This window comes from Cebidichthys violaceus, unplaced genomic scaffold (genome assembly GCF_023349555.1).
Source record: "Cebidichthys violaceus isolate CVI_PGR_0920_01 unplaced genomic scaffold, fCebVio1.0.p SCAF_31, whole genome shotgun sequence".
Taxonomy (NCBI): domain Eukaryota; kingdom Metazoa; phylum Chordata; class Actinopteri; order Perciformes; family Stichaeidae; genus Cebidichthys; species Cebidichthys violaceus.
In genome coordinates, this window is record NW_027176495.1 from 3,088,484 (window position 1) to 3,113,526 (window position 25,043).

General features: G+C 42.0%; 2 protein-coding genes across 3 annotated transcripts; both read right to left on the minus strand.

Moving 5' to 3' along the window:
- Positions 1 to 753: 753 nt before the first annotated feature.
- Positions 754 to 4,070, minus strand: sox7 (SRY-box transcription factor 7). Of its 2 annotated transcripts, XM_068724694.1 has the most exons (3): positions 3,954 to 4,070; positions 3,569 to 3,868; positions 754 to 2,528 (listed from the first exon to the last, which is right to left on the minus strand). In XM_068724694.1, exons 2-3 carry the CDS (start codon positions 3,798 to 3,800, stop codon positions 1,561 to 1,563), a joined length of 1,200 nt encoding a protein of 399 aa, XP_068580795.1. In that variant the 5' UTR covers positions 3,801 to 3,868; positions 3,954 to 4,070; the 3' UTR covers positions 754 to 1,560. The 2 variants fall into 2 exon arrangements, with proteins under 2 accessions (XP_068580795.1, XP_068580794.1); XM_068724693.1 differs by having other exon boundaries at positions 3,569 to 4,070.
- Positions 4,071 to 6,300: 2,230 nt separating this feature from the next.
- pinx1 (PIN2 (TERF1) interacting telomerase inhibitor 1) lies at positions 6,301 to 25,043 on the minus strand. The gene is made up of 7 exons (XM_068724705.1): positions 24,989 to 25,043; positions 24,167 to 24,276; positions 23,971 to 24,063; positions 23,672 to 23,753; positions 22,653 to 22,745; positions 18,543 to 18,625; positions 6,301 to 7,676 (listed from the first exon to the last, which is right to left on the minus strand). Exons 1-7 carry the CDS (start codon positions 25,005 to 25,007, stop codon positions 6,957 to 6,959), a joined length of 1,200 nt encoding a protein of 399 aa, XP_068580806.1. The 5' UTR covers positions 25,008 to 25,043; the 3' UTR covers positions 6,301 to 6,956.

A 25,043-nucleotide genomic window follows, 5' to 3' on the forward strand; every position in this document is an offset into this window, starting at 1 on the left:
CAAAAAAGAAAAATTCAAGAGAACAGAGAGGGTGAGAGTAGGAAGGAGTGGAGAGGAGAGGGGGGTTCAAAAAAGAGAGAAAAATGAGGAGGGTGTAAAACAGTCAACGAAGGCCTGGGATTTATTATTTTATTTATTCTGCACAGATTACGAAAGGTCTGCATCAGCAAGATAGAACACGGGTGAGGGGGTGGGGGTGGAAGTGGGGTCCGGAGTGCCTAAGAATGGCACCCAGAATAAGACTCTAGGAAAACAAAGGACGGTTGAGATGGAGGCGGGTGGCGACGGCTGTGCCTGTTTTACACTAATCCTCTGTAGCGGGATGAAATGAAAGCGAGAGGAGACGGATGGAGAAGGATGATGTGATGGAGGGTGGAAAAAGCAAGGGGGAGTGGGTGTCAGAATGAGCCACTTGCAGTACAACAGCAAGACAGAGCACAAGATAGAAGAATACGTGGCGTGACACGGAATTCAAAGATGGCCAAATAGCACATATCATGTCCCCCCCATGTGTGTTTTAAAAAGCTATAGCGCGACTATTTTTCTTTCTTTTATTGTTTCATTTCAGGAATCTGATTGTATTCCTTAAGTGTTTTATATATATATATATATATATATATATATATATATATATATATATATATATATGCATAATTCCTTTCAAGTGTATCAGTTATTAGCAATAGTTCATACTACATAATTATTTTGTTGTGGTATGTTTTCTGTGGGCACATCATCCAAGTAGCAACTGCGTTATATAAAAATGTAACTTTATTTTTAAATTATTGTCTTTCACAAACTTAAATCAGCATACATTTATAGTTACCATTATTATTTTTCATGGTAGAGGTTATGATTATATATTATTAAGTACTTGAGAAGAAGTATAAACGCCTTTTTTCTTCATTATACACCGTTTTGTTAAATTGCATAAGAAATGTCCAACTAAAACCTCATTCAATTACAACTACTGAGGTAAGACTCCCAAACAAATGAGAGAGAGAGAGAGAGAGAGAGAGAGAGAGAGAGAGAGAGAGAGAGAGAGAGAGAGAGAACATATAGTACAAACATTCGAATGGAAAGCGTTGATAATAGCATTACAGTTAGCATTTATGCAAAACATCAAAGGACTTAAATTAGCTTCTAAAGAGCATCTGTACATGCCGCAGTGGCAACAGTAACTGGTGACATTTACAAGTGGACAACAAGTCTTTACGATTGTTCTTCTGGTTTAAAATGTCATGACAACTGGAGGTGGCATACTATAGTATTTTGTGTCTGCATCCCTGAGGTGTCCATCTCCCTTTCTTCATATTCCTCCAATTGCTCTTTGTTCTTTCCTCAGCTCCAGACAATCATTTTGCTCAGTAATCAGTTCAGGTTCAAATCATGGCGAGATGATTTGAACACCATCATATATGCTAACATGAGGTTTGAATTTACAGATCAAAGCACAGACATTTTTCCCTTACTGGCACCCAGGTGCAACATCATCCCAATGTCTTCACCCATTTTAAACCCCCCGTAGTGTCTCTGATCAGCAACAAGTGTAATGGGTGCTTACGAGATGCCGTAGTTGTTGTAGTAGGCTGCCGTTGCATCCGCGAGCACCGAAATGAGGCTGGTTTCTGTGGTGCTGCTTGGACATGCAGAGGCAGTAGCCGCAGACGCGACCTGGATGTGTCCTGTAACAGTCATGCTGCTGCCCTGCTCAAGATGGAACCCAGTCCCAGTGGAGTTCAGGTACTGGTCAAACTCATCGCGGTCCACCTCACCCAGAAGCTCTGCCTGGCTCAGCTGGTCTAGAGTCTCCAGGTGACCCTGTGTCTCTGGTGGGGGGGACAGCTGACCCAGGTGGCCCTGGTGGAGCCCGTGGTGAATCTGGGGGAAAGATGAGGTACTGTAGTAAGACATCGGAGGGCCAGGGATCAGTCCGCCACCAGTTTGGGACATGTGAGAGATATGACCTATGTGTGTGCCCCCACAATGGATTTGGGTCTGAGCATAGTCAGTGTGGTAAGGGGGCGGGCTGCCCATGTGTGTCTGATTCTGGTGGTGCTCATCTGGGCAGGAGGAAGAGCAAGAGGAGTTACCAGATGTGGAATAATAAGAGGGGGGTACATGCTCGTGGTCCATGGCATCTAAGGGGGACATCTCAGGGGGAGTGGGCAGGCCGTAGGGGTAGATGTCAAAGCTGCTGTTTGAACCGGCTGGGTCTCTGAAGCTTCTGACGCTGGGCAGAGAAGGGCTGGGGCTGGAGAACCCGCTCCTGATACCACTAGGGCTGCCCTCGTCTTTGTCGAGGGGGCGACAGAGGGCTCGCTGGTCGGGCAGGACGTTCTGATCGGGGGCCAGCCCGCTCAGCAGGAAGCCAGGGTCCACTCGCTTGCAGATGCGTTTCAGCTGTTTCTTCCGGCGAGGCCGATACTTATAGTTGGGGTAGTCCTGCATGTGCTGCACCCGAAGCCTCTCTGCTTCCTCCACATAGGGCCTCTTATCAGGGGGAGTCAGGGCCTTCCATGACTTGCCTGAAAGAAGAAAGGACAGATTCTTTTGTTAAATGTTAACTACAACTCTTGAATAAGTTTTAATAGATTAGCTCGCAATTTATTTTTTCACCATTTTTTTTATTTCATATTTAAAGTCTGTTGTACCAACACTAAATTAAAATCGCTCACACACTAACAATCTTCTACAACATTCTAAAATATTTTTTATCGGATATAAGATTCGAAATTCCCTGTGAATAATGGTGGGATTAAAACACAATTAAAACAAAGCTTAAATAGCACCATAAAACAGACAACACATAAATATTAATATAAGTATTCCTTTACTTTAAAACCAAAACTCAAAATTATCATATATTTCTCAAGTGCGTGATTTTTTCTCTAGAAATTAAAACTTGTAATACAACCTCAATATTCAGCTTCCCTATAAATTCTTAATTGTTTTAAGGGGCTTTGCTTCCAGTTAATAATTCCTTATTTAACATAACCATAAGTGCCAATTTTACCATTATTAATGACAGCATATTTTACATGTGTTGCTGTTTTGGAATTGGCTTTAAGATGATTTCAGATGTGCCAGATTTTGAGCTTAACATTAAACACTAATCCAAGTGGCCTAAATCCAACGCAAAATACATTAATTTCCTTTTCTATGTCCATGGCCTTAAAAAATGAATTCTTTTTTACAGAGACATTATCTTTTAAATCCAGAGGTGTTTACCTATAATATGCGATAATAGGTGGGAAGTTCCGTGATTATTTTACTCGATCGAACTAACTCTATTTTTCTGCGATTAAACACGTCGATGGTCTTTTCTTCTTAAACTCCTTGAATACTTTTGTTTTTTTAAATGTACATATCTTTTTGGTGTTGGAAACAACTTTAAAACTTTTGTAAAACAGCCGAGGCCGGGGGGGGGGGGGGGGGGGGGGGGATTAGAAGTGTGTGGATGTTTTAAAGAAAACAGTCATATTATTTACAATAATAAAATAATAATAATAATTCCTAGCTCAACAAAACACTTTAATTAATACAACTTAAAATAACTTCATCTCACCCAACATTTTGCTGAGCTCGGCATTGTGCAGGTCTGGATTTTGAACCGCCAGCCGTTTGCGCTCATCTTTGGCCCACACCATGAACGCGTTCATGGGACGTCTGATCCGCGGCTCCGGCGCCTTGTCCACGGGAGTCCTGTGCGGGCCATGTCCGTCCGGCACGTCCCCGTCTCCCGGAGGACACTCGAAGGACTCTGGCCACGACGAGTACGCGCTGATGAGGGCTGCCATGTGCGCGCTTTCTCCTCTCCAAACTTAAGATGCGCTTCTCACTCTGTCGCGCTGACAAGTTGACTTCTCTGTGGAGAAACACTGGCGGCTGATTCAAAAGCTCAAAAACTACTGAAAACAGTGTTTTAATTCAGCGATGTCTCTCACACTCACTAGATCACTAGAGCTACAGGCTACAGTCAGAAGCAGAGATGTGCTCAAGCTGCGTCTCCTCCTGTGAATTATGATTCAGTCTTTCCTGGTGGATGAGGAGAGCGCTTTATATTTGAGGAGCAGGTTCCAGGAGAAGCCCCGGAGGACTCTCGGCTCCTCCTTGATTGCAAGTTGAGCCGCGTAAAAGAGAGAGAGAGAGAGAGAGAGAGAGAGAGAGAGAGAGAGAGAGAGAGAGAGAGAGAGAGAGAGAGAGCAGCATTTCAACACCACTAACTACTTAAACTGGCTTCACAACAAAACATCACTTTCTACTGACAGATAACGAACAAACTAAACTCATAATAATCGTTAAATTAAGGGATTATGAGTTGAATTCACATGGGACCAAAGTCGGTCATTTTATTTGCAGCCTTTAGATAAAACCGATTTCTAATTTAACATGTAAGTTCATGCTAATGTCATGACAGAGGGATTTCGTCATCAAGGAAATTCTCACCTGTCAAACGTAACTAACCTGTTCGGCAGTACTCACCCATTAAACTGAGCTGATTTTAGATTCCCACTGAACTTCTAAGCAGGCCAGAGCTTCATGGTCCGTACAAATGAGAACACGATCATACAAAATCAAAGAAAAACTTTTCTGTTTTCATAATAAGCTGCACTCAACAGAATTTTTCTAGCTTTCTAAACATATTTTCCCACATAATTCCCGTTGAACATCTAAATGCAGAAGAATATAGTTTATATTCCCTCAGAGGAGGAAACGGTCCTCTTTTTTTACAGTTCGGGTGCAGATCCACGTGGAACCTCTAAACACATCTGTGGGTGACAAAAGAGATGAAACCACTGAACACACCACGAACAAATCAGTTTCCTTCTGTGGCCAGAGGCGGGTGCATATCAAATCCTTGAGTTCCTGTTGACAGGATACTCTTGGGCTGCAGCCATGGAGTAGTTCACACTCTCACAAACAAGGACACACACACACACACACACACACACACACACACACACACACACACACACACACACAGTGCCTGAGCACAGCTACTGTTGATCATAGGTCAGATGGTGTCTTGGTTTGTAGTATTTATGGGGAGGGAGGAACCCGACAGACACTGTGGTTTTAACTCTTCTCTAACTTCCTTCCTCCAGACTTAATCCAGAGGCAACGTGCATCTTAAATTGTAATACACATCTTTTTGGTTGGTCATGCCTCCTCAATCATCACACTGTGTGTCAGCTCTAGCTTTTTGTGAAACTTGCCCCCCCCCCCCCCCACAGGAACAGGATACGGCACCTGAAGCCACAGATAGTGCGTAGAGCAGGCACATCAGTGATATATAGGGCCAGTCTGACGAGGGCCACATGTGAAGTCAGTGTGCTGCTAAAAGACATTTCACAACAAGTGTGAGCTGACGGGGACACAGGAGTGAGCGCCAGTGCATGTACAGTACAGACAGACAGCAGGCTGGCAGTGGTGGGGACCAAAGTTCCACATACATTTGCATATTTGTGGTTTCTGACAGACTAACGGCTCTAAGTGTTAACCGCTGTGTGGGTGGAAGCTGCATCAGCCTGCTGTTGTTCACTCTTTGTGTAAAAGACATGTGGCTACTGGAGACTTGAGGAAGGGGTTTGTCTCCATGTATATGTGCTCTATATAGAAAACACACTGTGGTAACGTGATTCCAGTAAGAACACAACCAAGTGAGTTCATGGGCTAAAAGATATTTCTGTCTCATATATAACCTGCTTTTACACATTCAATGTATACGTTTAGTGTAATTTTCAAAATAAGAATGAGCATCATTATGCAAATATGTCAGTAAACATTGGTTGAACAAATATGCAGTATATTCATACTGTGACTGATGAGGTTTTGTAATGAACTGAATCTCATGAGTACAGCATACGAAGACAGAGGGAAAGAACACCTGAGATGCTCACAGTAACAGTCAGTGAACATTTTCTGTGATTTACAAAGTCAGAATAGTGACGAGGAATGCTATGTTGTTGCGACGCGCAAGACTGGACAGCCCTAGTTTCCGTCTTCCTCCTTTGACTTATACCACCCACTCACTGCTGAACAAGACTGGCCTGTTCACAGTTCATCCGTCAAGTCAAAGAAAAGATTTCATAACCTCATGAATCATATTTGGAAGTGGAAAACATGACTGTTTTGAAAAAGCCATGTGTTTGGAGGTGTAAATCCCTGTTTCAGATGTACAGCTGATCAGCTCATGTAAGGCACTGCTCCACTGAAGTACAACTTTCTCCTCACTGTCTTCTTCAGAACTCACATGTCACTCCACCTATGAAGGGGGAAGACAATAACACACAGATGCATTGATATTTGGATTTATTTTTAAAAAAGTGATTTGATCTGGTTAAAGCACATCAAGAATATCACATCAAGGATTGACAAAAAAATGTCTCTGGTCACTTCCAATTAATAATATTCATTGTCTGAAGAACTGGAATTAGATGTGAAAACGAATTGCTGGCAAGAAAAGAAAATCATGTGTGAATGTTAAATACATAGTAATGCTGATGCATACGAGATGGTAAGACCATTTCTTTGACAATACATTTTGATGAGCAGAACAATGCAACTCATGTCTGTCCGCTAAATATGAAGCTAAGGCTGGATAGCTTAGCTGGGCATTGAAACTGGGAACGGGGAACCCGCTGGCCTGGCTCCGTCTAAAAGTAATAAGGAAGTCAATACATGTATTTCCCAAAATGTTTCACTTTTTCTGGAAGTGTAGGCATTTTACCATCTGACACAATAATGTGTATCCAAGTGGACAACAGTACATGTCTGTGGTTTTACTGGGCAGCTTCGAGTGTTCTTTTGATAGGTTATAAGATTGTATCTGTACAGGACATTTGAATTACTCAGCACACGTGTCCCCGTGATGTTTATAATCGGACAAGTACCAAGTCCCCCCAAAGCCTAAAGGACTGGTGGCAATGGAGGCTAATTCTATCAATTCCATCCTAGTCTTGATGTTTCTTTTTCTTGTCCTTTTTGGGTTTCTTTTCTACCAGCTCCTCCTCCTCCTCCTCTTTAGCTACATCGTCCAGTTCCTCTCCGTGTTTCTTCTTCTTTTTGGGAACAACCTCAGATTCCACAGTTTGATCCTCAGTTGGCCCGTGTCCATTTAGTAGCTCAGTTTCCTTATGGTGCTTTTTAAGCTTATTCTTCTTCTTCTTCTTCTTCTTGGAAGGAGGCATCTCCTCACAGTTCTGCTCCACACCAGCGGTGGAGCTACAATTCTCATTTGTAGCTCCTTCGCTTTCTACCACTTTCCTCTTTTTCTTCTTTTTACCGGGACACTCCTGCCGTTTGTCCTCATCGTCCTCGATTACGATGACAGGAGCGGCAGTACTGAGCTCTTCTACCACTTCCAGGTCACCCGCTGACTTTTTACTCTTCTTTTTCTTCTTCTTCTTTTTGGGCTCTTCCGAGTCGTCGTTGCTGCTGAGGATGGGACTGGGTTCATCGGGCGGACGGGATGTCTCGTTGGTCTCCATTGAGGGTGCTGTACTCTGCGCCTGTCCACGATCCTTCTTCAACTGAGCCATTCGCTGTGCAAAATACTCCTGCATAGTGAGAGTACTTTTCACAGTATTGGTGATGGACTCCGTATCCAGTTCAAAGGCAGCAGGAGTCAAAGTCTCCACCGGCTCCCCCTGAGAATCACTGCTGCTGCTCTCCTAGACCAAAAACACACACGTGAAAGACAGTTAGGATTTAATGCAACATTTAGAGAACACACACACACACACACACAATGGTGGACCAAGGAGCTTAAGTGATCGTCAATCATCATGCATAGATTAAACAGGCACATTTTTGTGAAAGAGCCCAAAATAGGATGTTGAGGTAACAATAGGTGTTAAAGGATCATCTTAAAATAAGCATCACTGGACCTAATTGTCACACGTGACATTCATCATCATCTTCTTACAACACAATGTGGCTTCACACATCCAGCTGTGTGTCCTTGCAGTCTTTAACAGCCATCTCTCTCCGACTAAAAACAATACTTATTTTAAAGAAAATAAACCATAAGTGTTGACAGTGTACAAGGTTGTTTTTTCTGTTCACATTGTGACATTACAGAACTGCTTCAACATCAAATGAAATGCATTCCACTTAAGGAAATCATTTCACATGGTTTAGAAACATTTGAACCCTTTGCCAAAAAACAGTAGTTGTTAAAAAGGAGGAAAGAGCGTCTACACTCTGAGTCGGTCTGTCCAGCCTTTAGGCTGCATTATTAAAACACTTTTCAGCCGAGAGGTACAACAGTCTACATTTTTAACTCTACAGCCGGAACGATTTGTCACTTCACCCCTGCGACCCATTTGTCTTCATTTTCCTAATGGCCTACTCAATGCATAATGATTTGTCCAGAAGAATACAGGAGCTCCTCCTGAGAGTCGCACTAAACAATGCTGCCGCTCTGTGTATTGCCTCGGAGTTTGTGAAGCGGACGGCATTTTTCAAACCCTGCAGATTAGAGATGAATTGAAAACACTGTTTTATGTCGAGTCACCTCGTGGTTTGGTCGTTAAGCTTTTACATTCAGATTACACTACGTTGACCCCCGACACCGATCGAGACGGACAAGCTAACCGATGGGCTGGTGAAACAATGTGGGTGTAAATACGAACAGGTCTTGTGGGACCTAAAGAAACTGAAATGTGGAGTGACGTTTCTTCCTCGTTTACTGTAAATATATTTGTTTTTTTTAGGATTATCAAAAGTGGCAAACTACGGGACTTCAGTGAAACCAGACAAGCTATTTGTCTTAATCCACTACTAGGCTCTTTGTCAATATACTTCCATAAGGGAAAAAAACTGTTGTTTTTTTACCATAATATAATTAATATGGTAAGAAATGATTACTCTGCAAATATACCCCTCATTCAATACTTTTTTAAGGCTATAAATGATGCATGTAACATCATGATGTGACAAAGTATAAGAATACTTGAGTAACCCTTGAGTTATTCTACAGACTGTATTCCATCTCAATATAATGGCCTCACAGTCATGAACATATGATTGAGGCTAAATGACAAGGCAGGTGTTCAAAGTTTTCCTCCACCTCAGACCTAGACCAGAAAGAACCCCAACTTCTAACAAGGGGGATGAGGCCCTTCAAGTGAGGTGCCATTACACAAAACTTTCCAACTTCCCAGAGAAAATCTATACTCCCCGTTACCGCACAATGGCATCCTCTCTGCTAGGGAGAGACGAGATGTGGCTTAGAGCTGACAGCGCCAAACAACATGTAACTGGGATTAGGGAAGATGGCTGGGGGCCACTTTAGAACTGCCTGTGAAATTACTCTCGAGAGGGAGAGGGTGAATGAGCGAGGGAAAAAAAAAAAAGAAAAGGGGGAGAGTGACTGAGAGAAACGCCTTCATCAGGGCAAGTAGCAGGAACTCGGTCCTATGTCCTCTCTGCCTGGGGATCTCCATTAGAGCCTGATCCGACAGGACACACAGACGTACAGTAGGGACATAAACCAGATGCAGTCAGCATTACTGGCAGCCCTGGAGATTGTTGTTGGTGAGCGCTGAGGGCAACATGTTACTAAGAAACAACTCGGCAGTAATGTTTGACATCTTCTTTCCCTATTTCCAGGTATGTGTTATTTTCTCTAAGCGGTTATTGTCATTCTCCATTTCTGTGTGAGTGCCATACCGAAATTATACTGAAATTATGCTATATATAGTATAGTATAATTATACTATACTATACTATACAGCAGGCATGAGACAAAACCGTCAGATCAGAATAAATCTCTCCTGATAAAACAAAAAACAGTACAACACAATAGTCACAAAATACAGCAATCACAAAAAGCCATTTTATGAAATTATGATATCATCCCAAAATGGAAGCACAGCAGTCTATATATATATATATATATATATATATATATATATATATATATATATATATATATATAACAAAATGTGTTTATTTATTGCTCCACATAAATTCCTTTAAGTCCGGGTAAAGTAAAAATAAGTGTTCCGAGTTTGTCACGCCACAGAAAAATATTTATCAACAATCCGGCCAAATTTGAATGAATAAATAACAATTAATAAGTATATCAAATTAGATATCCGACTAACTTCTGGTTTAGCCCTATGCCGACTTAAATGGTGATAAAATAATTAAATTGTTAATTTTCGACTTTCCAAATGTTATCAGACCGATGAGATCAAATTCTGATCATTTCGTTTGGTGAGGGTTGAGATGCTCAAAACAATCTATCTATCGTTCAACAGCTCCAACAGTAGCGACATAGTAGACTACGGCTAAGCCTATGAAGTAAGCACAACGCGCAAACAGCACACAAACACACAAACAGCACACAAACACGCAAACATACAAACACGCAAACAACACGCTCTCATGCACAGCCACCCAGAGAACAGCCATTCAGTATTTTTAATGTATTTATTAAGAAATATTTAATGATAATAAATAATCATAAATAATATTAAATAAATTTAAAATGGCGGCTTTACTAATTTACTTTCCTGAATTGTCAATGGCCAGTCAATTATTGCATAAAGCAAATACAGAATGTCTTTAGTTTTAGTCATTGGTAACTTAATGCAGAGGTTTGCATCCATTTCTATATTAAGTTTGTCAGTTACTATTTTTACTCATTGAACTGACCCACGACAGAATATACTTCAACATACAATGCATAGTGGACAAGTAAAACTTTTACACCATAGTGGTTTACAACATAAGTTGTTTTACTATTTCAATGCTACACCAAATTCTGAAGAGCAAAGTTTATTTCCAATGGGATTTGTTGAAGACACAACCAAATATAATTTATGAGTTTACATAATTGCTGGAACTAGAGAAGAATGATTGAAAAGGTAGTCCCAGGCTATAACACAGTGGGGTTGGAGAACACACCTATATCCAGCCGTGTCTACTCCTCCTCCTCCTCCTCCTCCTCCCAGACCCAGAACCCCAGGAAAAGGATGCGCTCAGTGCGCTGTGTGCAGTTCTGAGATAAGGCTCCTTCGGCAGAGGAGCGGTCTGGCTGGCTATCGGGCCCTTCCTGCTCCACTCTCTCCCCTGGCGGGGGCTGGGGCTGGGCAGGGAACACAGGGAGGGCCCGTAGAGGGTCCCAGAGAAAAGGAGAGGGTGGGAAGACATTCACCAGGCCGCCTCCTTCAAGACACTCCAGTTCTATCTGTCCCTGCTAATGTAGCCGACGGAGCGCCAATGGTAAGACATGTGCCAAGGTACCGAGATACCGAGGCCAACATATTCAGGAGGAGAGTCAATCAAGCCAGCAGAGGGATGGTAGAAAAGGTTCACTAGAGTGCATGTGAAACTTTTTTTGACTTAACGAGATCAGTAAACAACTTTAATTGACTTTCACTAGATCTGACACATTTATGTAGCAAGTAAAGCTATATAATGTCTAAAGAGAATAGAATTCCAGAACCAATATTTTTAGAGATATTCTTAGCCCTCAATCCCAATACAAGGCCTTTAAAACTTTGCTAATACAGAGTAAAGGTCTATTAATCCTTCCCCTACATTGTTCAGCTTCAGAGGGCACAATTAAGTACTAGAATACATGAAAGGAGTCCTATAAATCAGTTTCCTGTGAGAGCTCAACGGCTCTACATTTAGAAAATATTGCCCATTAGTTATTTCCTCATCTGTAGATAGATGAGCGCCTGTGTGGATATATTATCTGTTATCTAATTCCAGGCATTGCCAATTTAGCAATTAATAATTGCCTCCAATTTCATGAACGGAAGTTTTGTAAAATTGTGTGCACAACATTGGTATTTTGGCCGCTGTGTTTCCCCGCTGTACAATAAAACTAGTGAATGTGGTTGCTTAAAAGTATTGGAATGAGGTTTAAAAATATTAGAGAAATCATTCAGAATGGTTATATTATTAGTTATATATTATTAGTTATATAGTACATTGTCAATCAGTCAGAAAAAAAGTATGACGCAATAGTGTAAAACTGAAGAAGATTCAAAAGCAAGGTTGAGAAGTTCACTCCTATAGATTTACTAAAAGTTATAAAAAAAAAAAAAACTGAATATGTCTTACTAATTAGCTTTCCAAAAGGTATTAAGTCACCTTCGGGCTCACATCTTAATTAGCATTTGACAAAGCTGCAGTCGCCTGTTTATTTTCTTAAAAACTGCCCGTTTGCATTACTTTGCCGGTTTTTTTTTCCTTCAATATTTTCTAGCCAATATTGGTTGGGACTGTAATTGCATGAGTGTGCCCTCATTGTCCTGCCACAATAATAAATTTGGCGATACTCAAGGTCTATGGATCAGGCCCTGATTAGCCAGCTGTCTCTCCCTGATGAGCACACAAGTTCAGCAGCCCATCCTTCATGGGCCTGATGTGGGCGGACAGACAAACAGGTGGCTGCCCTATTCTCTGGTAAATGAGCAAACATCAATACTTTTTGAAATAATGTCACTGCCCCCAATGTGATCCTAATATTTGACTTTGTTTTCTGAAGAAATACAATTTTCACAAAGTAACAAAGTTAAAAACTATAAAATGATGTAGAGTACATTAAACGCCACACATGGAAGCTTTGCACAAAGCTGTACTTTTGCTAAAGGCATACTTTCTGTGTGTAGTTAAGGCAAAACACAAAAAAATGGGCTTTGAAAAATTGCACTTTGTGCCCGGTGCGAGAACGTTTATCATAAGTAACAAATGAAGACAACATTATGCATGCAGCGTGACTGCCCTGTGCTTGTTCAACATTGCAAACGCTTGCCGACAATGCCGCCCTCAAGTGCACGAGGAACCCCCACCCCAACCCCGGAGAGGGAAGATACCGTGATTATTTTCCCCAGCTGTGATTTATTAGATTAAAGAGTCAGTGATTAAATGGTAGTCGGCGGGCTGTAAACAGCCGAGAGGGCTGGAAATCTTTGGGCGGTTAGCTTCTCCAGGCGGTAATTACCCCGGCCCCATGTATTCTAGCTTAGGCCCGTAACTAAGAGACAGACGCCCTCTTTTCCTTTTTTCTCCTGCGCTAATCTGTAAGTGTCAGCGAGCTGGCATGCCAGGAGGGAGCAGTCCACAGAACTGCCAGGGAGGTAGGTGGTAAATGTGTGTATGTGTGTGTCTTTGCAGCAAGGGGGTGGAGTCGCTTGGCGGGTCTTGATATTTTCGGCGGTAGAAGCAAAAGGGCCCGTCAACAAACACGCTCAAGAAAGGGAACGCTTTTTTCTTGAAGCAATTAGATGTTATCTGAGAATGAATTAGAGCTCTTCAGTTTCACAATAAAGCATTCAGCCTGCATGAGTGCACTGGTCCATTCAAACCGCGCCAACCACAACGCAACAATAAACACACGTTTACACCGGCAACCCCTTTCAACAGATTTATTATGAGCTTGATGGGCAACTGAGCCAAACAGAAAATCTCTGCTGTTTCTATTTATACTGTTGATTATTCAATGCTGAACTCAGCAAATAAGTAAAGTAAAATAAAGAATAAAGTGAATAAAGAATAACCCAGTTAATGTATAGCAAAAACATACTGTTAGTGTTGACCAAGGATATAAGTCAATATAACAGCTTGATGCAAATTTAGAGATTTAAAATAACAGAAGAAAATCATCTGCAATAAAGCTGATGTCTTAGTCTTAAATGATAGCAACTAAAGATATGTTAATGGAACAATCGTATGCCTCATCTACAACACCCAGTCCAGTTATTAATAATGTTGATAATAATAATTCAACACTATCTCACTACAGCCCTAAGCAGTAACCTGCGAAACCCACGAAACCCGAGTTGAAGACAATTTCTTTCAGTGAAGACATTTTGCCTCTGCGCTGTCAGCAGAGTTTCACTGCTCGACTCCGCCCATCGGCTCCCTGGCTCCTTGCCGACACATCTGCCAAACGCTCGAGCCCCCGAACCGTGCGCCGCCGCCGCCCCATATTCCTTAAGACGGTGGTATCGGGGGAGCCCCCGCTGACGTGCGATCCTTCATGCGGACGACGCGTAGGCAGGGAAAACTCGCAACAGGTGCCACCCGATGAGGCCTGATCCTCGGCCCTTTGTGCCTGAACACGAGTGGGAGTGGGAGAGGCCGCTAAGGTCATGCTGACCCGAGAGCGGGGTGAGCCGCACCGAATGTCTGACTGGAGGGTTCAGACGTCAAAACAAGCCTTGTACCAGATCATCAAGCATTTCTCTTCCCTGACATATTTAAGGAGTACAGAACTAACAACATGATCGATCGTTTATAACATCACCGTAAAATTACGGAAATTTATATTTATTTTTTTACTGCACTTAATAAAAATGAATCGTAAACTGAAAATGTAATTTTGCTGATTGCATTAAGCTACAGTAAAATTATTTTACAAATCATGCTGGGGATTTATCACAAAATCAGTATCTGGAAGACTAAATGAAAAACCTGAAATACTGATTTAAATTTTCTCTGACATTTATTTCAATGACAAAGTCAAAATCTAAATTATGGCATTTTATAGTCATATACTTTTTTTAACGGCTTTAAAAGTAAGAAAAGGGAATTTTATCTTTTTCAAAACACCCCCACCCCCCAGAAAAAGGAAATGTAGAAGCAAATATAGGTAGAAAAATAAAACTATGGCTAGTTTCCCCTTTCATCTGAGCTGGCGGCTTTAAAAAATGACTAACTTTTGTTGATATATGAATCGGCGGGGAGTCTATTTATCAGCAGGCCCTCTGCGGTCGCCCGCTTGGGTCCCTCAAGTCACAAGCCGCGTCGCTCCCCTTTGACTGATTAATTAGCCAATCAGAGGACATTTTTCACTGGGCGGCAGAATGGTTTATTTCAGCTAATGCCGGGCTTTCGAGCCGAGGCCCGTTGGAGCCTCGTCGGCTCTTTCGGCCTGCCTGAGTGGTCGGGCAGAGGGGCAAGGGAGATAAATCAAGCCGGGCTGGCCCTCCATGTGGCTCCCCTAACTAAACCCCCTGAGGAGGGCACGGTGGTGGAGACGGTGGAGGAAAGAGAGGGGGGACGCAGGACGGCCAGGGGCACTGCACGTCCGCCGATAAGCACGGGGAGCACAGGGCTGCCAAAGTGCCTTCATTTAGAAGTGGCCGGGGCTTTTTGATATCTCGGCAGAGAGAGCCTGTCGTTTGTCATGCTGTGAGTAATTGTGTTGAGGGGCACAAGAGGAGGCAGGAGATGGAGGGGGCTTGCAAGCGTGGGACGGGTGATGGATAACAGAGAGCCGTGTAGATGGACAGGTGCTCCACCACCGCTTGATAACCCTCACTGGTTAGGGAGTGTAAATAATGGTTTTAAGCACACATTTTCAAGTGGCTGCACCGTATGGTGGAATGAGGTTGTGGGTGAAATGGTGGTCATCCATTTGTCCTGTAGATCATTGTTTGTAGCTAACAATCAATTTGTCGGTAATATCTATATTCAATTATATGTTTATAACTGATGTAATAGTTGTGGTGTTATACCGGACTGTATTATATTAAAAGGTGGGAAACAAACTGAATAATGCATCGTAAAAGTAGATTTTATGACAGAACGGTATTGGATTGCATCAGCTTGTACAGGTGTATCTAATAAAGTACTATGTTTAGTATGCTTTTAATACTTGCAGCTTTACGCTCTAATAACGAAATGTGTTTCTATCATCGATTAGTGTATTATTCAAAGTTGACATCAACATGCTTGCTTAGGAATTTTAAATTATTCTTGGATCAGATGTTTTTTAAAGCATATTGAGGAGTTGTACATTTTATATCACATTCATGCATCCAAGTGCATCTATAGTTATTTAAAGAATATCAAAAAGCTCTCCAAAAACTGTAAAAGACATCCTTATATAAAACACATTAATGTGGGAAATGTCACAAATGTAAAACTTATCTTTAAAATTAGAAGGGGGAATTGTAACCTAACATACAGCTCTACTGTCAGGCGGAAGGTTTACACCAAAACAATATTTATTTATATTTTAAAGACAGCAGCTCAGTTGAAACACAATAGTGAAGGAAACTTAGTGACTGACTGCATCGGACCAATTAATATAAGGGGCTTAATAATCGGCCCCGTGTGCTCATTTGGTCTTTTCAACACATCCAATCCGGCCTTTGATGAACAGAGGCATGTGGGACAGCCGAGTGTGTGCGCGTCTGTCTGTCTGCATTTCAGAGAGCGTTGTGAGCAGCGATAAGAGGCAAGCAGGAAGCACATCACTGCGGAGGAAGGAAAACCCAGCAGTGTGGGACTGGTGGAAGGGAGGCTGCAGAGACAGCCGTGGGTGGTGGGTGAGGAGCTGGGAGATTCATGAGCGGGAAGGAGAAGCCGATCCAGATTCGGTCCTGGCCTCACCTTGTCGGGATGCAGATATGCGATAATGCGACTGGCGCAAACCCCTGCCAATCCATTTCACCACTAAATCAGCTCCCTTAATGTTGATGTAGTCACTACTTAATAAGAATACAACTCTTGAGTATGTATATTGGGGAGCGTTCTTTGTGCTGTAACAGTAACGCTGAGTACTGTTACACAGACCAGGGTGCACTGAGGGTCACTGGCAGTGTCGCGGACACTCGCAGGAGATTCTGGACAATGCCTAGAGCTTGATTGGTCCATCACCCTCTTTACCTCTTCCCAGCAACCTCAGACGTTGCTGGGCTTCAACACAAGGCCTCATGGGATGCCATTGTAATTGTGTTCAGTGTTTTCGATATGGTCAATGGTGTCCCTCCTGGCTGAAAAATAACAACCCATAACCAAACGATTAGGGAGAAAATGGTGGTGTATATTGCTTGCATTTCCAATGTTAATCAGCAAAGGGAGCAGCAGCCATTGTGATGTTATGGCTCGGCACCTGCGCGGGAATAGAAAAGGTTTTTCTCGTGCAATTTATGGATTTTAAGATGCCAATTTCTTCAAGCCAACTGCTTGAGATAAACGGAGGAAGCCAGCGAGAGGCTTTTCTGTGTCTCTGCGTACAAAAGCTTCATTTGTCTTTGTCCTGCTGGCTCTGTATGGAGTCAGCAGAACTTTTATATACCAGCTATATAAAATGAAGATTCATTAAATCATAACAAATACATAGCAGTTCTGCTTGCGTCAATTCTCATGTCTTTGTAATAATAATCCCACAGTGTATTTTCATGCTAAGTCAGAAAAAAGTCCCATCTGTTTGCACTCAAACCATCTAATATGTGAAAGAGTATTTACAAATCTTACTGGTGGGACTATATTGCGATTTAATGCGAATACTTATGTGATTAATTGTCAGTATATATAAATAAATTCAACTGTGCCTTCGGTCCATTAGCAGATACATACATTTCATTTCTAATAACTCAAGCTCTGTTTTTTTATTTCAAGGCAGCTAAATAAAGACCATAACAAATGGAACAGACTGAACTTAATTTAAGTTAATTCAATAACAAGTGAGGTTTTGTTTAGTAAGCCAAAGGAACTTCCTGCGCATGAAATGTAACTTGCATCTGTCTGAGCCTCTAAGCTACGTTTCAAAAAGCTTGAGCGCTTTGAAGTGACCCAACGCCAAAAGCAAAAAGAGAACTTTTTTTGCAAGCGTCATCATTTCAGATTTCCGCACACCTCATCCCAATTTTTGATTTGCCTTTAATAATGCCCTCTGGCATTAGAGTTACCTGATGTGAACGCTCCAAGACATAGAAGTAGAGAAGAGAGGGATTGCGGAGAGAGGAGTAGGGGGTAAGAGTGCAAATCCCTTAACTGGATTTAGGTCCTCTTGCCGCCATCGGTGGCCTGTTGGCGGTGTTAAAGCTGCACGATGTGACATGGCTAATCTAGGGCCACAGGCTGTTCAGGAGCTGGGCCCTGCAGAAGCACATGGACCACATGATACTGCAGCGATGATTGAGGCATCAGCACCAGTGGTCACCCTTAATTACCAAGACAGAGGCAAATAAGCTGGAGCTAGCTGGCTAGATGTATGCTATCTCCTCCCCCAGTTCACACTAGACACCACAGGCCTCTCAGTTTACAAAATCACTGGTTCACTGCAGAAAGAGTCATTTGTACCTTTAAAAATCCTCGTATTATTGTCATATTACAGTCATTAGTCATGACCATATTGTCTATTTTGGACATAATTAATACACAAGTGTGTCTGATTATAGACTGAAAGACATATTGGAAATATGGTTCCAAAATGATTTAAACGTTTAGATTTGTTTCATATCATGAGTCATGCTTTAACTACATGAATCACACTTGATTGTTTGATGTTGTTTACAGTTTGCTTCCTTTTGTGTTTCTGCATGAGCATATTTCATGCTGGATTGTTTGGATAAGTGTGTTTTGTAAGTTGTTTTATTTACAGAAATGAAACCAATTAAGATATATCTTTTTTATTTATTTGCCTTTGTTTGCAAGTTTTCTATTAAAATAAACAACATTTTTGATGGAAATTAGGAAAATTACTGCCCAAATTCAACTTTAAGGCAAGTGAAATGTTTTATCTAATTGTGGATAAGGTAACAGATCTCGATGCCTTTTACCTGCTCTTGTTGATTGGCAGGTCTTCCTCTCTTCCCAAAGATGCAGTTAAGGTCCGTTTCACTACGGGAGGACAGGTCTTTTCCTAAATAGGGATAAAACAAACATATTTCAAAATCATACAGCAACTTAAAAATATGTTAATACGTTTTTGGATTCTCTTGTTAAGGCACATAGAAAAAGACTAATTTAAACAAGATAAAAAGTCACAGAACCTGCCAATGAACAAAACAAGAAATGTTAATATTACTGGCATAAACTAATGGTTTCTACTTTTGCGAATACACCAAAAGGTGATCTAAACAATCACATTTCTCACACACACACACACAATAAATAAATCTAAAATGAATAAATCTAAAGGGCAACGTTTTTAACCCGGGCAACCCATAATGGTTGCAGATGAAAGAATGAGTATGTTGTGTGTCTGTGTATGTGTGTTGGGGGTAGCAGGTAGGGGGAGGTGGTATCCTGAGCAAAGAAAGGAGAGGTTTGCATGGTTTACTTCTGCTCCAGGGATAAAATGGCAAAGAAAAATAAACCAAAGACAAGGTCTGCCACGCCACGCCTCCGGATTCCCATTTTCAAGCCAGGCCTCAAAGACTCCTGGAGCACACAGTCGCCTGTCTCAAGCCCAGGTCCTGTTCGTACAGCTGCATCCTCTTCCTTCAGCGGGGCTCTGATAACATTTGGTTATTTATTGCTTTTAAACCTCTATCTCCCCTACTCTTGGCTTTGAAAGTCACTGCACATGCAGGTCTAAGAAGTTAAACCAAGAAAGTATGTTGAGAACTAAAATAAATGGGGGGGGGGGGGGGGGGGACTGTGGTGTTTGTCATCTAGTGAACTCAGGTCGAATGTAAAATGATGCCCAACCTGACCTTTCTGCTGTTTGGATGAGGAAGTACCTGTCAAAATCCTCAGGCTTTCAGGTGAAAGTGCAAATAACAACGTTCTGACAAAAAAGGAGCTGAAACGTTCAAACGGTGGCTGAAAGCCATGACGCAGGATGAAGCATGCGTGTTGCTGTCGTGCAATGGAAAGTGTTAGTGAATACATGCTGGTTTCCAAGGGTACAGTTGAAACGGCAACAACTGTCAGTACAGATAACTAGCCAAACCAGACCAGCAGATCGCTGCGGCTCTACAAAGAAATACACTAATTTGACAAATACAAAAAAGCCCTCAGCTCCTCAGCTCGGTGTTATGCTGTGGTGTATTTGGTCTGTCATGCTTTCTCAAAACTTTTTAGTTCACCGACTCATAATGGCTGAAACGCAAACATTTGTTTTGTTAAAAGCCCCAAGACTGCGATAAAGCCAAGCCCACGGAGCACCGGATGGAGAGCTGTAGTTAAATTCTGCATCAACCCCCCTCGCTAGCCGTGACAGATGATAGATGGAGGTAGCAATTAAAACTGGGTTACTGGTTTATGCTGCGGGTCCCGGACCTAAGCAGCGGAGATTTTGGTGCCTTTCCCCACAAACAAAGGCCATCAATCGTCAGCGCTGGCAGTGAGGGAACCAGCCTGAACAGGATATCAATAAAAAGCAGGAGAGAGTAAGGAGGAGGCCTGCGCTGCTACGGAGAGGGAGATGTTAGGAAGGTGCTTCTGAAGCCACAACTTCATTCTTTCCATCAATGTTTTTACAGACTTCATAATAAAATGAAGCGATCAACTAATAAATGACAAGACTAGTATTAAAGAAGCAATGCATTGAATTTAGTACCCCGTTATAGACATGGACATAAAATCCGGTTCTTAAATGGTAGATTCCATGCTTGACCTTTGCCAGATCTCTGACTTTTTCAACTTCTCATGTAACAAGCGTAGCAACATTAAATCTACAACCAAGCCTTCACTTGGCAACCGCTTCACAGGGAGGGGAGCCGGCATCAGAGCAGGCAGTGGAGGCATGCAAACAGGCGTGGCTGGTTATATGTTGCCAGGTAACTTTTTGGTTTCCCAAGCTGATCCAGACTACAAGTTGGACACAATAATAAGGCAATACTAACAGCAGATGAATAGAAAGAAAGATCAAAATCTATTCATAAAATACTTCATGTAGCAGTCTAATATAAGTGTGAGAGGACCATAAATATGTCCTACATAAAGACATCCATTTAAAATAAAAAAAAGACTGGAGTGACAGTTTATGCCTGTCACCACTTAATGCAGGCGTAACACTCAACTCTCAAGTTCCCAATCAAGTTATGAATCGTTTATGGACAAACAAGTAATGCCAGCGTCCCTTCTGTTGCATGACAACAGCTGCCGCCTCTTTTGAGTAGAGACAAGTTAAAGTGGTGTCAAGTTGCCATCGACGTGTCTAATGCCTACAGAGCAACACACCGGCTCAGGATTACATTCCAGCGAAAACATTCCCACCTGCATTTCCCCCAAACTGCTTTCTGAAAGTCTGAGAAAAAAAACAAGATACTAAAGAGAGTGGATCTCCAATGTCTTAATGTAACAAACATTAGCCGCGTCAGGTGCTACCTGCTACCCCCCCCCCCACATCTATAAACGGCTGGTGGTGATAGTGGAAGGGATCTCCTCAAATAAATCAGAATCTAACGACCTGCGGGATCAGACTTAGTTAGTTGATGACAGGTGGGAGTACGAGTGTATCCTAGTGCAAAGACGATAAAAGAGGCCCACGTTCACAGTCAACACAAATGTCATGTCATAAACAGACAAATGTGGCTTTCAAAATGTTAAAAAGCATCCGAGGGTTTGTTTTCAGTGCTTTTCATGGGGTCATTGGGGCCGTTTTGGGGTGGATATAGATTTAATAAGCTAATAACATCATGCTCATCGTTCCTCGATCTGACATCATTAACAAAAACACCTTAGTTGCTCATTGACTGTCAGAACGAGTTGTATGACTATTGCATGTATAGAGAGTTGGGGCAGAAAAGAGAACATCCGGAGGAAAATCATCACACCATTAATATCGGTGCCTCATGTCTTAAGTGCGTATGGTGGATCCAATCCACCAGGGACCAAGTCTTTTTCTGGCCCCTGCCAAATTGAGATCACAAAAACAGGGTGAGAGGGTCTGGGGAAGAGACGGAGGCCACAGTTTATCTGGCCGGGTCATCTAATGGGTCACACAGCCTCTGGGAGGTGTTGTTTCTGGGGGGCCAGTAAATGGACATGCCAGATGCCCCAAACAGGAAACAGGAAGTTGCTATTGAATGACGTAAAATATAAAAAGCTCTTCCAGGTGAGGCAAAAGTTGAGATTTTGTTTTCCCATGTATGCTGATCAGATGAGGTACAGCTAAACCGCTAACACAAAAGATTATAGAGTAATTACTTTAACACATGTTGATATTTGATCAGCTTGCACTACTTTTTTGCAAAAAGGACTTGTAGAATTACTGCAATAAAAATAACTTACATTAATATCAGCTTAGTATTGCAAAGTTTGCAAGTTCAACATCAAAACCTCATTACTAATTAATACCGTAATCACTCAACTATGCCCCATGCTTAAGCAAAAGCAGCTCAGCAGTAAACTATGAGTTAGTGGTTATTCATTTCAGTCTCCAGTGGTCCTGAACACCAAATTCCTCCTCGTGCCTATCAGTGCACTGGCCTTGACCAGCAAATTTGGCTTCCTGGGTTGTAAAGGAGTAATGAAAGTAGAAGGAAGAGTTATTAATAACCTCCCCGAGCACTGACCGGGCCAAGTGACCCAGCACAGCCTGACAGGGCTCTGATCAGCATCTGTGGTCTGAGCCAAGTGCACATGGCTGAAGGAATGGTTAACGAGGCGTTCTGTCCGTCTGTCTGGGTGGGTGGATTGTATGGAAAGTGGAAAACTAAAAAAAGTAGAGGCACACACTTTAGTAGTTGCTTAGAAAAAAGGTGCCAGGCTTAATTCAGTAGACGGTCGCCCGGAAACTATTTTATCTAAAACACAAAGACATTTTCAGGGCAGACTTTTTCCTATGTGATGAACACTTGATCCAGAGTCTGTTTCATGATACTACAGAAATATCTTTTCAGATAATCACCGTAATGACTGTTGAGAATAAGAAAAGAACAGTGTGTGCACAAACTGCATCCTTTGATCTCTATCTGCTGCTGTAAAGATGAACTCACCTTTAGTGAACTTCATGTAATGGACCCTCTTTTTGGAGGTCTTGGACTTCTCTTCTAAGCTGAAGCCTTTGGGTTCCTCTGGTGCTGGAGGTTCTATAGAGAATGAAAAAAAAAATACAAGAATACTATAGTTACCAGAAGTTACAATTTTAAGATGACCATTGCATTTCTTTACCAATTCATAAAACAGTAAAGTGCTTCGTCTCCCAGAAGTGATAATGAAGACGTTCATTGTATGACAGCAGGTATTGAAATGTTTTCCCTCCTAAATGTTGCACTGCAGCACCCTCTACTGTCCAATACATGGAACACACACAAATAGCTGCACTATGAAGTCATGTAGTTTGATACGGAGCCACAGCGGGAGGGTTACCACTAACATCAAGTATACACATCATGTAGTACCAGTGTGAGTGATAAGTGACACACATTAAGTGCATGGCCTATTCCTAGATTACCAACCACAAAATACAGAGAAAAATAAATCCAACCACAAATACATATGAAATTACAATATGTTTGGCCAGATATGATCAATAATAGTAACTTACATCAGGGAAGCACTGATGTGACTTTTTCAGTCCTGATACCCAAACAGATATCTGGGCTTTGGGTATAGGCCGATAAAGAGTACCGATTTGATGCCATTGTTTAATTAATAAGCTGAGTGCCTCACTTTGTGGAGGAGACTGGGATCATCCTTGTATGTGTAAGGCAACATCATGGTTTAAACATGGCTTTCTTAACTTTGTCAAACAAAATGTAACAAATGCATATAGATAGAAATGTGAGCTATGACGTGGCAAGGGGCACAAACCCATAAGGACCTTGTTTTTGTCTTAATACTAAAATCAATTAACACATTTTCTTTAATGTCACAGGTATAACTGATTTGTGAAGAACAAGAGACACTGTTTGGTTAGTAACATCCCATGAAGTTGACCATCACAAATACATTCTCAGCCCGTTTGTGAACAGCGGCGCACGTTTTCCATCTCAACGCCGCCGTTCGTACATACCAGCGCTGCTGTTTTGTCCATGGCAGTTGTTCAGCTGAGCAAGAAGCTCGTTGAAATCGTCTTGGTGTGCGATCCAGTTATCCTGTGAAAACAACAGATCTCAACACAACAGAAATCGGCTTGACAATAACATATCCTTACAGCTTTTAAGACAAAGGTCCTGAGAGATATAAATATGGACCTTCTACACTCAGCTGACAGTTTGCCAAAAACTCCCTTTATGAAAATGGTGAAAAACTAACAGAGCAAGAAAAATATTAAATTTAATTACTGCATCTAAAAGTGTTAAATGTGCTTACCTCAGAGCTGGCACTGGTTCCAAGACCATAGTGGTTGTTTTTAACTTTAACTTTGATATGGTCAGTGTTGCCTTGTTCACTTCTGCCCAGGCCCTTGATGAGAAAAGAGACATTACATGCATCATCAACTGATCAATTCATTGTCAAACATCTTAAGAGATCACCACAGATGATCCAACAAGAGACTCCATCTCACCTTGCCCTTGGACCAGCCCATTCGCTCCATCAGCTTCTGGCCGAATTTGGAGTCATCTTTACTCCAGGTGCTGTTCCTCGGGTCCACGGACCACTTCTGCTTCTTCCGGGCTGGAAGAGAGCAGCAGCATCATTACATAACAGCCATCCAACAAAACATGACATGAACGAGCAGCACGAGCAACTCAGATGAGACGCTGACCACCTTGAGCACACGCGCACAACTTGTTACTGTGTAGATTCAAGAGAGGACGAGTAACGCGTGCATACGCGCTGTATAGTCGGTTTCTGTTAACGGATAGACATCAGATAGTAGCCCTATCCCGGTGCAGCGGTGAGACTGCCCTGTATCAAATGCACCGCTCACATATTTAAAAACCTTTTAGTAGTCTGATCTTACAAGGCATACGTCATATAGAGGTGTCATATGCATGCGAGTTACAGATTAACACAATGGTTGACAACAGTCAGGGAAGAAGCATGACTTTACACCACACTATGAGAAAACAACCTGCCATCGCTTTCAACACGTTTAATAGAAAGAAAGCGATTAATACAAATACTCGGCCATGAAGGACAACACAGCTAAACTCAGCTAACTGACAAGTTACTGCAGAAACACGTGTTGGTTTACACAGACTGATGAAGTAATGCTAATGCTAATGTTAGCTACTCGAATAGTTTGAGTACGGCATACAGAATACTTTCAGAACAAAGCCTCTCCACTGTGGGTAGCAGTGGAACACAAAACACAAAGATACATATTATTATTTTTAAAGAAAAGGGGAAATATCCGTCAAAAGTCTAACAGAAATCTACGTACGCTCAGCAAGCATGGACATCTTGGGGTCCTTAAACAGCTTGAGGGAAGTCGCGTA

Coding starts and splice junctions, on each gene's coding strand:
- sox7 (XM_068724694.1), bottom strand. CDS start 3,800: ATGGCAGCCCTCATCAGCGCGTACTCGTCGTGGCCAGAGTCCTTCGAG. Junction 2,529..3,568: donor CGAGCTCAGCAAAATGTTGG/GTGAGATGAAGT, acceptor TTCTTCTTTCAG/GCAAGTCATGGAAGGCCCTG.
- pinx1 (XM_068724705.1), bottom strand. Junction 24,064..24,166: donor TGGGCTGGTCCAAGGGCAAG/GTGAGATGGAGT, acceptor TTTCTCATCAAG/GGCCTGGGCAGAAGTGAACA. Junction 22,746..23,671: donor TGGACAAAACAGCAGCGCTG/GTATGTACGAAC, acceptor CATTCTCTATAG/AACCTCCAGCACCAGAGGAA.